Source organism: Corvus hawaiiensis, chromosome 7 (genome assembly GCF_020740725.1).
Source record: "Corvus hawaiiensis isolate bCorHaw1 chromosome 7, bCorHaw1.pri.cur, whole genome shotgun sequence".
NCBI lineage: Eukaryota > Metazoa > Chordata > Aves > Passeriformes > Corvidae > Corvus > Corvus hawaiiensis.
Window position 1 is genome coordinate 24,791,617 of NC_063219.1, and position 17,550 is coordinate 24,809,166.

The following is a 17,550-nucleotide window of genomic DNA, read 5'->3' on the forward strand; positions in this document are numbered from 1 at the left end:
TTTGGAAACTTTCCCCTCTGTGGTCAGAGGAGGAAGGACTTGGGTCCGCTCAGGGCCAGTCATCAGGACACGCGGGTGCCAAAGAGACAGTCCTAAAGGACTGTGCTGTCGTCACTGGTGTCGGGACAGGGTTGGCCACGCATGGGGCAGACGGGCTGGAGGAGCCCCCTGGTCCCCCTCCCCGCTGCCCACATATTGGTGGGATAATTTTAGCTCCTCCTCCGCCACTGGCTGGGGGAGCACCATCAGCTGCCACCTGCTCCCGATCAGCACAGTCCTACCCCAGGGGTCACCACAGCTCTGGGCTATGTGGGCAGCATCCTCATCCTGCAGCCCTCGGGAGACACCGGGGACCCAACAAACCTCGGCTCGCAGGGGCGAGCGTTTGGCTACAGCCACGTTTGCTCCTGCAGGTGCCAGCAGAGCTGGGGTTAGACACAGAGCCGGGGTTACACAGAGCTGGGGTTAGGTACAGAGACAGGATTGTGCACAGAGTAATGCCTAGATGGACTGCTTGGCAGGAGCAGAGGATGCAGGGCCAGCACTACGGGAGACACTGAGGGTATGGCACTGCTGCACTTCCTCCTCTTCCTCACATCCCACCTTCCCTGAAGCCCTTAGGCAGCCCCTGCGAGGTGTGGGTTAGCAGAATCACATTTCCCTGGTGCAAACTCAGTTCTCCTCTGCCTGCAGAGACTCGAGAAGCCCTTGCAATGCCCAGGAGTTGCTGGGTGCTGGGACACAGGGCGAGACCTAACCCTTCCCATTAAACGAGGAAACCAGCCCATGGGCTTGATGGGAGTCTCCCCACTGCTTCTCCCCCCCACCCTGGGGAGAGCAGGGACATCTTCCCCCACCCCAGCTGCAGCCACCTGGTGGGGCTAACGGTGGGGCTCCAAGGAGTGACCACGGCTTGGCTGGGTCTCTCCTTGTCACCAGACTGGTGTGGCAGGGCTTGTCCATACGTTCCTGCTCTACATGCTGGTTGTCTGAGAGAGCTGCATGAGGGCTGGTCCTTCCAGTGCGTGCTGATGTGTCCATGCGATGAGTCGCTGTGATGGGCTGGATCAGAGCCCACCCTGGAGCATCTTAGTTATCTTATCTGGAGGGTCCAGGAATGTGCTGGGATCTGGGGAGCTCAATGGCAGACAAGATGTCTGGCTTGGCTAAAGTCTGCACCCCAAGGGTTGAACTTCCCCAGGGTGGGCACCCAGAACACTGTAAATAGCACATGAAGCCAGAGGAGCAGAGGAGTGGCCCTGGTTTAGCAGCACTTTCATACCATGGCTTTCAAGTGGTTCCTTTGCCTCTTCCCCATGAGCCAGTGGCACATCTGCACCCAGCCTCCAGTGCTGTGCCACGTGCTCTGCGGCCACTGGAGCTGGTGCCACGTGCCAGCCCTGGAGCAGCCCTGCCTTTGCCAGCCCTGTAATTGATTCCTGCTCTCCTGCACGGGTGGAGGCTGCAGATGTGCAGCCTGGTAGGAGGCAGTGGGCTGTGGGCACCGGCTCCAGGAGCCAGCAAGGGCAGAGTGAGAAGCAGCCCAGTCCTCACCTTGGCTCTGATGTCGACTTGAAGAGCTGCCTTTTGAGTTTCCAGGTGTTTGAAGAGGTTCTCTCCCCATCCTCAGTTTCCTGGAGGCAGGGCATTTGAGGGAACCCTGTTCCCCCACGTTGGGGCTGCTGGAGGAGCTGGGGTTGTTTGGGAGCAAAGAAAGAGCTCCTCGACTATCACTGTGTGTCTCCTGATGACAGGCTCATGTTTTGAGATGATGGCAGCTGATGGCAGTGCAGGGTGGGTCTATAGAGGTCCCTTATTATTCCCCCAAGCCTGCAGGAAGACCTGGCCATGGTGATGGCACGGGTTTAAGTTGAGGGGGATTTTGTAGCCTGGCACTGTGTAGGAGACAATATATTTGAGCATGTTATTTTGAATAAGGTTTGAGATAGACCAATTTTTAGACTGCAGGGTGATGGTGGTCCAGGAAAGAGGGACTGTGAACAGATGAGGTTTGACATGAGCACAGGGCAGCTGGAAGCAGGTGCCTTTGGTACCTTGTTTTCCAGTGCTGCTGCTGACAGATAGTGCTGCATGGAAGAAAACGCCTAGAAAATTAGGGGTGAAAATGGTGAGGCTTTTAAAAAACACTGTATTTAGCCAAAGGGCACGGTTCTGCTGTCTGGAGATGGCAAGGGGTAGGTGAACCCTGCAGAGCAAGGCAAGCATGAATGGAGAGAGTGGTGTGATGAGTGGGCAGGGGGCTGGAAAAAGCAGCAGTCACCAGAGCTGAGGAGGTCTTTGCTCCTCATTGCCCACGGGGGAGTGGTGAAGCTCAGAGCATCTCTCCCAGCACAGGCTGGGATCCCTGCCCCTGAAAGTGAGGAGCAACTTGGGCTGCAGTGGCTGAATCTGGCAGGACAGAGATGGAAGAGGCTGCAGCAACAAGGGGAGATCTGCTTGCCCAGGTGGAATGGCACAGCATGGGACAGGGTTGGGGCCACGGCTCCCAGCTCCCCCAGCCCTCTGTGCTCCCCCAGGTAGCACCACAGAGATCCTGTCCCTCTCTCCAAGGGCTGAGAGGGCGAAGGTGGCCTGACAGAGTGTTTTATTAGCAGCAGGTGCCTGAAATCCAACTGTGGTGGTGCAGTAATCCCTCCCCTCACCTGGAGATGAACCCAGCTTCAGAGACGTGGCTGTGCAGGGTCAGGCCCTGCCGGTGCTGGGATTGCCCCTGCCATAACCAGAGCATCTCCCTGGCAGCCTGATGGGCTGCTCCTGCTGCAGGAGACAGGCGCGTAATGCCTGATTTCACAGCACTGGCATGCTCTGTTTGCTTGTGGCAATGATCTCTTTTGCCCTGTCCGACTCCAGCCCTTGGCCAGACCCCAGCCTGCAGCTCTGTCAGCTGGGATTAGGTACAAGATTTTGGCTAAAACATCTTTGCTCTTGGCTGGAGCAATGATAGAGAGGGGAAAAGTCAGCCTGTCATCTCTGGAGATGGAGCTCCTGCCCTGCCACTACCCCATATGTGGCATCCCCCATACCTGCCTTTAGCCCCAGCAGCCAGCACTGGGGCTTTGCAAACCCCACACAGAATAGGAGGAGGAAAGCAGAGATTTCCCCATCTCTCTGATGCTGAGGTTGTCCATGAGATGGGCATGGGTCCCTGGGCTGTCTGGAACAGACCAAGGGAATACTTGTAAAGGAGAGAGGAACAGCAGTGGTCCATGCAGAAAGGGTCTCCCATTTGCTGTCAGCTTCCAAAGTGCTCCTTGCTGTGTCCAGCTTGTTCCAGCAAAGCCATGTCTGAGAGGAGGAGCTGTGGAACAGCAGCCCCCTGCCCTCCATGCCTCCAAGAACAGGACTGGGGGTGGTTTGGCAGCAGACGAGCAGTGATGCCCTGTGGGATGGCTGGCAGCCTAGTGCAGGTAGTGCCAGGGGAGGCAGAGCAGGATCTGTGGCACCCTGGCAAACGCCAACCTTGGACTTGCAGGAGCACTGTATCTGTGTCTCACTACTGCATAGTGCCAAGCCCAAGCTGAGGCTTCTTATCACCTCATGGCGAGGTGCACAGCCCTGAGCAGCCCTCCACTTCCCTGCAATCTTGCCCTCTCCCAAAGTGCTGCTTCCTGCTCGTCTCACTGGACCCTGGCTTTGTTGGCTGCGCTTGTTTAGCTCTGACAAAGTTTATAGTGCTGGAATGCAGAATGGCTGCTGGCCTCCCTCCAGCCTAAACATCCCCACCCCACAGTGCGACAGGCGCTGATAAGGGTGAGTGCCACAGCGGGCAGGTATCTCGTGCCCAGCCCGCGACCTCGCAGCCACACGACCTTGAAGGTTGCCATTTATCTCACGCGTGTGTGTGTGTGTGCGCGCACGCGAGCTGTCTCCCATCCCCAAGAAATGTTCTCCGCATCCCTGGTTTTCTCTCCAGGCCAAACCCACATGCACGTTGCCCGAAACCGACTCCGAACAGACTCGTTTGATGAGCAGGGCTTAAATATATATTTGGCATTCCAGCGGCAGTGTGCCGAGCGTGGCCAAGGGTGTGAAAGTGTTTGCTTGACAAACTCCGGGGGCTCTCGCCTCTCTGCTGGCTCTGGGGATTTGCAGGAGAGAAATATCAAGGAATTTTTCACCTCTCTGTTTTGTTTTGTGTTTTTATTTTGTTTTCCTTCTGTGAGTGCATTTTTAGCTCTGGTGAAAAGTGCCTGATTGACAGTCATAGAGACTGAGTCCCCTCTCTTTGCTGAAACAGGGACAGCAGGAGTAAACATCCCAACCTGGGCCCAGATGGGAGAAGGAATAGTCCTGAGAGCCTCGCATTGAATGTGGGGGCTCCCATCTCCTCTCCACTGTCCCTGTCCCCTCCATGAGTCCAGTGCTGTCATGGACCGATTTGGGTACCAGCAGGATGGAGGTGCCCCACATCCCAGATGTCCCAGGCTGTGGTCTTCTCAGAGCCCTTTTGCAAAGACCCTCTCTCTGCTGAGGGCAGTGGGTTCCAGTCACCACTCAGCTGGCCTCAGAGAGCCCCGGCGCCACATTGTGGAGATGCCTGTGCCCATTGCTCCACCAAGGATTTCCCAGCCAATGTCCCCACGTGCTGTGGCACCAGTTTGGGGTATGTGCTGGTCTCCAGGAACCTTTGGGGTTGCAGAGGGTCTTCTCACCTTGTGCCTGTGAGTGGGGACATGGGGCAAGTGGAGCAGAAGAGTGTCTCCATGGGCAAGTTGCAGGTGGACAGGCTGGTTGCTTGCAGCCTCCTAAAATGATGCATGGGAGGTGCTGGGGGCACGAAGTCAGAACCCTGAGGTTCACTTGCCACTCAGCTCCTTCTGGGCTGCAGCCTGTGGTGGGGCCGGAAAGGCAGCTCCATCGTCAATTTCCATGTGATACAGGATCCATGGAGGGGCTGGGATGAGCAGAGCAGACTGAGGTGCAGAGCTGGAATCCTGGGCTTGGATGTGAGCCCAGAGATGTCTCCTCCATGGGGAGGAGGAAGGCAAATCAGGCAAATCTTCCTCATCAGTCCAGCCACTGCATCCTGCACCTATGGAAAACGGGGAGGGGGAGCCCTGGGCAGCGGATTTGGTTTCAGAGCCCATATCTGCAATGCCTGCCAGAGCAGACTGAGAACCTGGCTGACTCTTGGGAAGGGGGCTGAGGGGGCTGCATCTGTGTGTTCCCAGCTGTCCCCAGTGTAATCCTTCATGAAAGAGAACCCTCTGCCCTGCTGTATCCCCATTGTCAGGTGGCAGTGCTGCCTGACCCTAAATCACCTGCCACTCCCAGCCTGATGGATCACCATGGAAATAGGGGTGCTTCCCCCCAGACCAGCAAAGGGTCTGGGGTCTGTGGGCAGGGGTCCAGACTCTGGAGGCTGCAGAGCAGGGCTTAGGATGTTAGTAGTCTGTGGGGAGAGGCTTGGTGCCCAGGAACTGCAGGGCAGAAGTTGGTACCATTTTGCAGAGGGATTGGGCTGCTGTGAATTTCAGCTGCTGAGAAAGGGAGGCATTGTGGAGCAGGGTTGGGGATCCTGGGGGGCCATGAGGCTGGGGGCAGGCTTTGTCCCTGGGGCAAGGGCAGGCTTGGCTTGGGCTCCCCGAGGTTTCCTTCCTGGCCCATTGAAGAATCGCTGGCTTGTCTGAAGGATCATTGACCTGTGGATTTCCTGGGCAGCGAGTCCCTTTCATGTGGCCGCGTGCAAACTCTCATGACATCACCACGGGCTGCTCCTCCTGGAGACAAACCCAGTGCTTTTTAGGGTTTTTACCTTCCCCCCCACCCCAGCCTGTGTGTTTTGGCCAGGGGGGACCCGACGAATCACATCCAAGAGCAGCCACTCTGGCAGGGAGACGGTGCGCAGGGCTGGGGGGCAGGGAGAGGGCAGTGTGTCCCCCCCGTATTGAATAAACATGGGCTGGCCAGGGCTGGAGGGGGCTTTTCCAGCCTGGACCACACCCCGGGGGGCTATTTTTTGCCATGAATGAAAGGGCTGTGTGCTCACAAGGCAGGCTGGCCTCCTGCCGCTGCTGCTGTGCACGGAGAGCTCTCTTGACACTCAATCCTGGTGCCTGGCTGGGGACCAACATCTGCACTGAGCACAGCTGGGCACTGCCCGTGGGACACCTGGGTACCTGGAACAGCTGGGCACTGCCTGGGGGGACACCTGGGCACCTGGCATAGCTGGGCACTGCCCATGGGACATCTGGGTGCCTGGTACCAGCTGGGCACAGCCTGGGGTGACGCCAGCAGGCTGCCATGCCTGGGAAACACGGATTGTCACAGGGCAAGGAAGTGATGGTGACTCAGTGGCTGTGCCAGCAGCAGTGCCAGGGCTGCTGGGGCAAGTTGGACCCAACCCTACTGGGGCCATGTGCCTGGGGAGTTGCCTGAGGCAGCCCAGTGGGGAGCCCTGCTGCCCCCCTGCCCCACACAGAAATGCTTCCTGCTGCAGTTTCGGGTGACAATGGGGCAGCATCCCCAGGGGCTGCCCCTATGGCTGCACCCGTGCTTGGGAGGAACTGCAAAGCCACAAGGGTGGAGCAGCTGCCTCCTGCTCAACCTTGGTCCTAAACACGCCCAGATTCCCCCCAAAAGCCCCTAATCCCACCTGGCTCAGCACCAGCTTCCTCTCTGGGCCCTGTTAGCTCAGCTAATCCCTTGTGTGCCAGGTTCAGGGATGTACTGGGTGCAGTAGTTCCATGGTTGTCCCCCTGTCATCCCCAGATTTTGTTTCTTGAGTATGAGGGCTGCTTTGCCAGTTCCCTGCCCTGACCCACACTCCTGCTGCCTCTGTTACACAGAGATCCAGGGGAATCATGAGTGCTTGTGCCCATGAATGAGTGGCCTGTCCTTGCTGGGTGGAGCTGAGGTGCTGGATCCCACCCTTTGCTGTTCCTTATCGCCACACAGCATCCTTGTGATTCACCAGGTGTGGCTCCCTTTCCATCACCCCACTTTGCAGGAAGTTTCCTGGCCAGCCCCCCCATGAGCTCTGTGCAATAACAACAAGCTGGGATGAGCTGGCTGGCCTTCCTGAGCAACCCTACAATAACAGACCAGTGCAATGTGTCCAGCTTTCCTGAGCAGACAATAATAAACCCGCATGAGCTGGCACACTTTGCGGAGGAATCCTACAATAATAAGCCTGGATGATGTATCTATATTCACCGAGTCAGCCTAAAATAACAAGGCGGTGTGAGCCACCCAGCTTCCTCACAGATAAGCGGGGTCTCTGAGCTGTCCCCCTGGGAGAGGAGGCATACTGGCCACCAGGTCTCCATGCCTTCTGCTCTTGACCCTGGAGAAGGCACCCTGTGTCAGTGATGGGTCAGGTTGGTGGAGGTGAAGGCTATAGGTTCTATCAGCCTGTGACTCTCCCTTCTTGGAAGCAAGTCCTCACTAGTCCTGGCATGCTGGGACCTGCCACACTTTTTGGGACCTGCCTCCTTGTCCATCTCCCTTGCCAAACTGGCACCCAGTGCCAGCTTCCCCAAAGGTTTTCCTGCTGTTACCCCATGGGCTGCTGGACAGGAGGACAAGTGCCCATGGTCAAGCTGCGCAGCAAGGCCCAGCATCTTCCAGCATTGCCCAGGTGGGGAGGCAATGCTAGTGCTGGACACAACTCTTTTTCAGGGAGTTTGTTGGCACTTGGGCAGGGGGAGGGCTTGGATGCCCATGGGTTTGCTTGGCAGCATGGCAGGAGGGCCTCTTTCCAAATGGGACAGGGTAGGGACGGTGCCCACTGAGGGTGGAACCGCTCACCCCCTGCCAGCGTCCCTGCCAAGCCCCAAGCTGCTCCTGGTGGGTTGGTCCTCACATGACTGGGAAGGAGATGCTGCAACCTCCTGCCCCACCTGTGCTCTGCCGCCGACCCTCCTTTCCCTGGGATTTATCCCTGCCCGTTGGATGCAGGAGTGAGTGGGCAGAGCAGGGATAGAACCCCCCCAGCATCTCTGCATGGGGGGAACCAGCATCCACCCCGGCGTGGCGGCGGCACAATGCAGAGCCCCCGCTGCCACCACGCCCCTCCGCTCAGTGTCTGCGAGAAAGGCTGTAACCCAAGCCACAGAAGCAGCACAAGGAGAAAAGAAAAGGGTATTGAGCGGCGGGGCTGCTGCGGTCGCCGGCCAGCATAGACTGCTGGTTGTTAAGTGAGTGCCTCGCTTGCAAAGGCTGCCTTGATGAAGTGTGAGACAGCACTTACGGAGGGACGCGGGCAGGCATTCTCGCTCCATCTTCCGCTCACAGTGCCGCTCTTTATGTGCCTGACATTTGCTCGCTGGAAAGGCCCCTGAAGTCAGGGGGAAAGGAAAACATTGCCGGCAGCAGGGCCAGAGCGGTGCTGGGAGGAGTGCTGTGCCATGCCGGGCTGGGCTGGGCTGGGCCGGGCTCCGATGCTCCTCTGTCCCGGCCTCACCACTCGCTCTTCCCCGGGGTGACCCCTTCACCTCTCAGCAGCTCTCCGGCTGCCTTCCCCTGCCGGCACCGCCACTTCCTGCCAGGTGTGCTCAGCCTGGCTGCCTGCCTGTGAAGCCCTGGCCATCCTGCCCGTGCCTGCTCCAAGGGCGGGCTGGCAGCACCGCCAGCTCTCCTAGCTACCGCTGCTGCTGCCGCTGCTGCCGCGTGTCCCCTGGGACTGCATGGTAGGGCAGATGGGGACAGTGACAGTTCGAGCTCAGGGCTGGTCCTTTAGCCACCTGCTTCTGGAGTATGCAGTGCCCTACGGAGTAATGCAGGCTGGGGTGGGTGCAAGTAGATCTAAGGGCTGGAGGAGCTGGGAAAGGGCATCAGTGGTAAGTGTGGGGCACCTCGGAGTGCCTGGAGGCAGCTCTGCCCCCAGGGAGAGGGCTATTTCCCCACAAGGGAGCTGGGGCAGGAGATCCGGCCGATGTACCCTGCTTCATCCCAGGGAATAAGCACCCCCTTTCCTGCCCTTGATACCGGCTGGAGGGGGGAAGTTCAACTCTCTCCATCTATTCTCTTGCAGACAGATCCTCTGCTGCTGGAAGAGGGTGGGTGAGCATCTACCTGGATCCCAGGGTGGGTCTCTCCCTAGCCTGACATTGGCATAACCATGGGCAGAGATGCCCAGCATAGATCCAGCAAGCCATGCCAGCCCCATTCCCAGGAGCATGCACAAAGCTTGTGGCAGGGTAGAGTGCCAAGGGCAGCCTGGCCCTGAGGCACAGGAATGCACCAGCCATGGAGCCCTTCCCTTGTCCGCTGTGGACTGTCACAGCATCGCCAGACTTCATCCACACCAGTGTGGCAGTGGCCGTGCCCAGTGCCAGAGAGCCAGTCTGCCATTCCTGGTCTGCCACTCCACCACGCCGCTTCCGCGGAGCCCGCTGGTGGGGACAGCCTGGGGAAGCCATCCTCCCCCTTGGCCCACACCCCTTGGCTCCCGCCCCTGCAGGAATTATTAAGTGTGCCCCTGTGGAGCATGTGCTGAGGCTGGCCACGGGAATGTGGGCAGATCTGACATACAAGCCACAGCAGCCAGGCTGTAATTTCCAAACAGGCCCCATTCGCTCTGTTTTCCAGTTAAAAATATATTAAAAAATAGGAATGTGGGATTTGTAGTGAAGAATGTTGGTAACCGCTTTGAACGTCTGGTGTGATAATGAAAGGGTCAGTCCCCAGCTTTGAGCATGACCGATTTAGACTCTGGTGCTTGGCACTGGAAGGGGGGCCCAGCACGAGCCAGCCTGCCTGCAAACCCGTCCTGGGCCAGGGAAAGGTGATGGTTTTGTGCTGGTGGCATGGTGCCGGGGTGGGTGATGTGCCCCTTCTGCTCATACTGCAAATTGCTGTCCCTTATGGCCCCTTGAGAAGGGAGTCTGGGCAGGGGGTGGGTAAAGGCAGAATGCCTTGGAGATAGATTCTGTACCCTGCCCACCACTGACCCTGCTACATCTCCATGCTGGGGTGCAGCCCCATAGCCCAGCCCTCTGGGTTGGGGTCACTGAGCGAGGCTGCAGCCCAGCTCCCCCTGAGCTGCTCCTCCACACCGTGGAGCTGTTGGTGAGCATGGCTTGCTCTCAGCACGAGGTCAGGCACCTGCCCCCCTTTGCTGGGCACCCCCCCAGTTGCAGTTCAGGGTGTGCTGCGGAGCCTCCCGTGCCGCCTCCACAGCCTTGAGTCCCTCCTGATACGGGGGCATCCCACTTGGCCTTGTGGCCAGGTAGTCATAACAGGCCAGACAAGCCATGCCAGCTCCCCAGGCATCACTCTCTGGTGCCTGGTGAGTCGTGTGGAGCAACTCGGCCAGCACTGCCCCAGCGGCCAGCCCTCTGCTTGTGCGGCTCCCCGGACCTCAGACATCATGTTTATCCTGGAGATGGGTAATCAGGGAAAAACAAGTCACCAGAGATGAGGGCTGATGTCGCAGTGGGGACAACTTGTCTGCAGCAGGGTTCAGCTTCGGAACGGAGCAGTGGGGCAAGGACGAAGGGGAAAATCACCTGTAGCCAGGGCTTGTCCCCCATCCAGCCCTTTTGGGGACACTTCGTTGTCCCTCTCAGCCTTCGGGGCCATCAGGTGGCCGGTGGCTGGCACAGCACGCTCTGCTCCCTGCTGAGTCATAGCTCTGCAGGGAAACGCTTCCAGCTCTGGTTAGAACCCATTTCCCTCCGGGGCTGTGAAGCGCAGCCTCCCAGTCCCGCCGCGGGCCAGCTCCGGCCACCCCATGGCCCCGAGCCCGCAGGCTCCAGCCGCCGGGAAGGGCAGCGGCAGGAAGTGGCCGCTGACTCCCAAATTCCACCCTGGGCTTTCTGGAGCTAAGCCCTTCCCGCAGGCGTGGGCAGCAGGTGCCCTGCACCTGCAGACCCCTGTGCCACCCCGGATGCCCAATCCCCCGAGGAGTGCTGGGCACTCCTCCCAGTGCCTCTCCAGGGTGCCACCTCAGTGGGTGTGTGTGCTGCTCTTGGGGACACTGTGCGGCTGCAAAGATGGTTTGCCCCATCCCCAGGGACACCATGGGGACACTGCTGGCTCTGGGCAGCTGGGGCTGAGCACTGAGTGAGCAGCTGCCCTGCCCAGATCCTTGCTTGAATGCTGTGAAGTGGAGCAGCGTGAGCAGCCCTGGGCCTCGGGGCACATCCCAGGTGCCATCCTGATGGGTTGGAGCAGAGGAGATTGGGCAGCACCCTACACCTGGATGCATAGCCTGCCCCATTGCCCTGGCATTCCCCAGAGACTGGTTGGTGGCAGGGAGAGGGGATGGGCACCATAGTAGTGGCACCCAGAGCTGGCACCTGGCTCTGCAGGGGACTCTCCTGCCCTCCTGGGGCACTGACCCACGCAGCGCTATCTAGTACACTTTGCTCACTTCACTGCCATTCCTGACTTTCCTGGGAGCTGCTGTTTGCTTTTCTCTGAATTATGACTCCAGCTTGTGCCTTTGATCTGGGCTGTGTCAGCCACCCGTGACCAGGCCCTCTTCTGCCTTTGAAGTGCAGTCACCTTCCCAGCCTTGGATGCTGCTTTTGAAACCTTGGGTGCAACTCTGGCTCTGTGGGGTGAGACAGCAGGGCAAGAGCATCTTTGGGGTGCCTGAGGTGCTCAGCATCCCTCCTCCTCCTCTCTGGGACCCTGTCATGAGCCAGTGCAGCTAACAGCTTGGCGGCTGGGTGATGAGGCATTGAGAGGTGTGCTTGCCCAGTACCAAACAATCCCAGGGATGCTGGTGGGATGCTGGTGGGATGCTGGCAGGATGCTGGGAGCAGAGCATCGCTCCCTCCAGTGGCAGTGGGCAAGGACAGAGGAGGTGACCTGTATAGCAGTTGGTCAAAAAGCAGATGCCAGTGCCATGCATTTCCTACAGCCAAGGGGCCTTTCATGCCTGTGACTCCAGCAGAAGAGATGAGACCTGCATGGAAAGTGTCTCTCTGGGCACCAGCCAACCCATCCTGGCATCAGCCCTATCCTCCCACCCTGTCTGGCAGGGGGCAGTTGAAGAGGGCTCAGCCTACCCATTCTGCCCCTGGGAAGCTGGGGTCAGGCTTTGGACTCTGGCCTTGAGTGGGTCTGAGTGTCCCCATCCCCTCCCCACTTTCCTGGCCCGGAGAGGATCCTACCTTATCTGTTACACTTTGTTCTCCTGCTGTCTGGGTGTGGAGCAGGGCAGAGATTAGTGTGTGCAGACCTTTGACACACACACACACAAACACACAGAGAGCCACACAATCAGCCATGCGTGCACCCGCAGCCATGCTCATCTGCACACTGCTGCACACACAGTCCCTATGTACGTCATCATGCTCACACTCACCTGCACTTGTAGGCCCACACTGTGCCCCACACACGCCCCACAGCAACCCCTCCAGGGCACACACGCGTTTCCCCATCCCTGCACGTTTGTTTGCTCACTGTGAGCTGTGTTATGGTCCCAGTGGAGTGTGGCGCTTCCCCAGCCCGCCAAGATCTCTCATGTGCATCAGCATGGCCCAGCAGGAAAGGTGGCATGCCACTGGCAAGAGGTGCAGGCAGGAGGAAGGCGGCTTCCCATGTCAAGTCTGGAGGGAATAAAAATGTGTGCAGGGAGGCAGGAGCTGTTCGGGCAGACAGGGAGCAAACCTAGGCATCCCTCAGTTCACTGTCACCTCATTTTCAGTTTCCGTGGGGCCGCCAGAGATGCCTTGTGCTGGAGGCTGTGGTGGCAGGCAGGGGCTGCCTGTTCCCACCTCTTAATGAGGTCATGTCCCTGCTCAAGGCTCGCTGTCCAGATCTGCAAGCTGCAGCCCATGCTGCTCCAGGCAGGGAAGCCAGAGCCCTTCCAGAGCGATCTTATCTCCAGCATTTCATGAATGACCCAAAAGCCTCTGCAGTCTGCCTCTCAATGGGAAGGCAACGCAGTGTCCAGAGCAGGTGTGTGGGTGTGTGCACAGCTGGGAGCAGCCACATCCCACCCAGTGCCTGAGCTGCCTGTTCCCACAAACTGTGCTGCAGTCCTGGGGTGAAACAGATACACAGCCCCTTCTCTGCCCCACAGCGGCACCGTGGCAGGGTGACCTGGCAGATGATGTCCTGGCAGGGCGATGGTGCCTCTACTCTCTTCCACAGACCCTGCCCCGGATCTGCGCTGCGGATGAAGGGCGGGAGTTTGCCTCTGCTCTGCAGCAGCTCTACACTGCAGTGACACAGCAGGAGGCCAAGCAGGCTCGGAAACGGCGTTGCTCTGGTGAGGAGCTCCTTGGCTGTGGCATGGGGAGCATGTGATGCAGCCATCCCTTCGACTGCTGAGCCCCATATCCTGGGGGAAGTGTGGCCCCGGGTGCAGCTCACCCCATGCAACAGTGTCCCCCTTTGCTTTCCCCCCATGGGCTGGGCTCCCCATCCAAGCACAATTCCTGGAGTGGCTTTGGGCAATGCCTCATGCTCCCTTATCTCAATCCCAAATTGCGTCTTTTTCTGGTACCAGAGGATGACGTGGACACAGCACCCACTGCAGAAACCACAGAGCACCCCCATCCACCTCCTCCATCCCAGGAGGATGAAACATCTTCCAGCAACAGAACCTCGGTGAGTGCTGCTCTAGAACAGTCTGTACCAATGGCAGGATGGGGACCACATCTCCTTCCTGTCCTCTCATCCAAGCACTGTGCCCATCCAGGATGGGCTCGGAGTCTCAGCTTGGTTCCTAGCCCATTCTACCCCATGCATCCTGACTGGGGAGTGTGTGATTGCAGATGTGTATGTATTTTGCACTCCCACAACAGAGATGACAGGAATATCACTGCTTGCACACTTGCACACACGCTGCATGACCCCCCAAGGTGGAACTGACACTGCCTCCTCTTTGTTTCCAGCCAGCCTCCTCCCCAGCTCAGAAGCCCCGGCTGCCTGCAGCCAAGGCCAAGCCAAAGAAGGCAAAAGGGCTCTTCAGCTGAAAGATTGCTGCCAACCCTGCCAAGGGTCTCTGCTTCCCCCAGCATCCAAGAGAGGAAGTGCAGAGCACCCATGCATCATCTACCTCTTCTCTGCATCTCCTGGTGGACCCTGCCCAGGTCATGGTCCCCTCCCAAGATGTCTCCATTTGGGGAGATGGAGCTCCTTTCTTCAACAGTGTTTCAGGAAACAGCTTCTCTAACTCTTCCCTGGTGCAGAGTTTGCCCAGGCTTCCTCTCATGGCAGAGCCAGTGCTGGACCTGGGAGAAGTGGGAGGGATGCTGCCAGTGGATGTGGGACAGCTGGGGCTCTGGCAGAGCTGTGGGGTTTGGCTGCTCTTGAGTGGGTTTTCAATAAAAGGCTGTGTCTGGGTGGGATTCCTTCTCCTTCTCTGTCCCACCAGGGCTGTAGTGTCTAGGAAGGGATGTAATCACCAGTGCTGCTGGGTCCCCCTCAGGCCAGTCCTGATGTCCCAGGGGCTTGCAGTGACTCTGGACAGTGAGCAGGTGACAGCAGCTCATTGCTGTGGCACAGCACAGCCGCTCCCAGCCATGCTGAGCCTCACCCTGAGCAGCAGTATGTGTTTTGGGGTGTGCACAAGAGGATGCCCAGATCATGGGGGCACAGCATGCTGAGGGGGCTGGAGCCCCTGTTCCTGTCCCACACCAGGATACACACTGTGTGCTGGTGCCTGCAGCAGCAGGCTGGCAAAGGCCCTGGATGGGCTGTGGGGCACCCTACATTTGCAGGCACCTCCACCATAGTTACTGGGCAGGTGATACAGGGTTGATTCATGCTTTGGCCTCCAAGGAGCAGGAGACAACCAAAACACTAACACACTGAATGCTCCCAGGCCTGGGAGCAGCCCTGGAGCAGCTTACAGATGCTCCCTGGACACAAAACACCACTTCCATCCCTTCCCACCCCATCCATCCATCCATCCACTCCTGTTCTCCTCTTCCAGCCCCTGGGTCATCATGCTTCCTTCAGGACTGGAACCCTATTCCTGTGTCCAAGCCAGGTCCTACAACAGCATGCAGAGAGCCAGGCAGCAGGCAGCAATGGTGCTGCTCTCCTGGGACAGGGACCCATGCCCCCAGCTGTCCTGCTCCCTGGGGCTGGGCCAGCTGCAGCCATGCTGCCTGTTCTCTTGGGCAGAAAGGGGGAAATAAAAACATCCAGAGCAGTCCCTGTGTCTGTAGAAGGGGAATGAAAGGGCCTTTGCCGGGCCACAGCCGACCAGTCCCAGGGCGAGTGCAACTGGTTGCTTTTTATATTTCCTTTCTTAGGGAGCAGCATGCAGGGCAGGGTGGGTGGTGAGAAGGGAAAGCCATGGGATGCAGAGCTTGTGCCGACTGCCGTAGCTTATGCATCCTGCATTTTCCCATCTGCAAGCATCTTATCTTGGCAGCTTTGAGTCTGCCTGCTAGGCACTTGCCCCCAGGGAGGGTCCTGCTACTGGCTGAGGGGTAGGACTGGGGCAGCAGGAGTTTGGCAGTTCAAGAGTTTCCTGTATCTTCTGTCGCCAGGCTGTCCCTGGTGCAACCCCTACTCCGTCCATATGGAGTCCATCTCCTGGCGCAGGAGCTGTTCTGTTGCAAGCCTGGTCCCTCAGCTCCCTTCTGGCTCTGGGGTTTGTGCTGTTCCCCCGTGCATGCCAGCACATTCAGGAATGCTTATGGCCCCTGTGAGGGCATCTGGCTTGTCTATCCCCTTCGGGTGTGAGGAGACATCACAGGGAGAGGCAGGGCTGAAACAATCCCAACCTGGCTGTGCCAGTGGCTGGTGGACTCTGTGGGGGAGGAGCGGGTGGTGCAAACCAGCACCTGCACCCCTGGGTCTTTCTGGTGAGTTACTGTGTCTCTGCTTCTCCCTGGGGTACTCAACCCTGGGGGGAGCCAGTCCCAGGAATGCTGCAGAGGTGTTGCTCATGAGCCCTGTCCTGCTGCAAAGTCTCTGTGGAGTGTCCAGCAGCCCTAAAGACCTGCTGCAGGGATAGATCCTGTTCCGTTCACCCCTCTCCCAAGGCAAGGGAAGGTGTGGATGCAGGAGCATGGATGGGGGGTAAATAAAAGCAGGAGAGTGAAGACAGTAGGAAAAAGAGCTTTGCCAATGTCCCCCAGGGAACCGCAGGGACCCTGGCCCTCAAGACTCCAGCATGGGGCCACTGGTTCCTCCCTGGCCCAGGTTGTCGCCAGCTCCGGGGAATGTCACTACACATTGTCCCATCCTGTCCCGCTGGGGTCTCCTTCCCTGTCCCCACTCCCTCCTCCCTGGAGCCAGCTGGATTTGAGCTCCCGACACACATTAAAGGCCACAAGTTCGGCCTTGGCCTCCATAAATTTGATTCCATAAATATTAGTTTTCTCAGGGTTTAATGAAGCCGTTATGCTGGGCACGGCCCAGCACCCCGACCCATGCCCTTAATAAGGGCTCTGTGGCCTCGATTAAAGGGACCTTTCAATCGCTGTCAAGTATTTTTAGAAAAGGAAAAGAAAAAAAAAGAGAGAGGGGGAGAGAGAGAGAGAGAGGGAAGAAGACGACCAAGGCAGCGAATAGGGAGAGGAAAATCCCAAACCCGTCCAGTGCAAAAATAGAGAAATAGCACCACCTAGACTGCCTGGCTCGGCTCCGCCGCCCGCTCGCCCTGCGCAGAGCCCAGCTCCGGGCAGCCCTGGGAGCCCAGCAAGGGGTGCGCAGGATGCTGCACTGCCGCTCGCGCAGGGACAGTGGGATGCGGTGGTGGGGAGAGCCGAAGGACAGAGGAAAGAGGCACTGGTGCACTGTCGGAATGCAGGCAGGAGCAGTGCGTCGTGCCGTCCAGGCCAGGAGTCCCGGCGGTGCCTGAGAGTGGCCGAGTGTGGAGGGAAATGCCATGTGATAAGGGACAGACGCTGCATCTCTCCCACCTCCACTGTAGCAGCAAGGGTCCCTTCCCATCAGTTGCCCAAGCAGGAGTGCCCCTCCCCAAGCAAATTTTCTCTCTCAAACACTGGTTATGCCCACCCTGTCTCAGCCTCCAGCTGCCTCCTCATACACCCAGCCTGGCTACCCTATTGTGCCTGATGTCCCTGTCCCACTCAGCCCCATGTGCCCGTGGGCTTTGCCTGGCAGGAGCACTGGCTGACATTGGGAATGCTGCATGGACAGGTGATGGACTCTGCACACAGCAACAGGGCACTGTCACTGCTCGCTGTGGCCAGAGCCGATGCACAGTGCCACGGCCCCTGCCTGGGCAGGAATTGCTGTCACCAGCAAACCCAACTCCCTGCCTTCCACCCTAGGCCTCCATGGGACAGGAATACTGTTACCAGCAAGGGCAGGGCTAGGCTGCTTACTGTGAGCCTGGAGCTGCTGGGAGGGGGACAGAGGCTTGTGACATGCACACTGCATGCTGGCAGGCTGCAGAGGTTATTTGGAGGTCTGGGTTTGTGACACTGGCATTCATAGGGAACTTCTCCCTGGGGAAGTGCTGCAGCCTCCAGATGCAGTGTTATCCCAGATGATCCTGCTTCACAGTCTCTTGTGATGTGCAAAGTGGGAAGCTAGGTTCGTTCCTTTTGTTGGGAGTACAAAACACCCTAGAAGATTCTGTGAATCTAGTCCAGGGGTCCATAGAGTCTAATTTTCCTGTGCTAGTGATGCACAGAGACT

At 58.4% G+C, this 17,550-nt stretch overlaps 1 protein-coding gene across 2 annotated transcripts in view; it reads left to right on the forward strand.

The window, feature by feature from the left end:
- The window catches only part of NHEJ1 (non-homologous end joining factor 1), a 43,237-nt gene extending 28,964 nt beyond the window's left edge, over window positions 1-14,273 (forward strand). Inside the window, exons 6-8 of one of the 2 annotated variants that reach the window (XM_048309984.1) lie at window positions 13,072-13,189; window positions 13,430-13,530; window positions 13,822-14,273. In XM_048309984.1, coding sequence (XP_048165941.1) covers window positions 13,072-13,189; window positions 13,430-13,530; window positions 13,822-14,238 — 636 coding nt within the window. In that variant the 3' untranslated portion in view covers window positions 14,239-14,273. Of the gene's footprint in view, window positions 1-13,071; window positions 13,190-13,429; window positions 13,531-13,817 lie in introns of both variants that reach the window. The other variant, XM_048309985.1, reaches the window with a different exon arrangement.
- The last annotated feature ends 3,277 nt before the right edge of the window (window positions 14,274-17,550 follow it).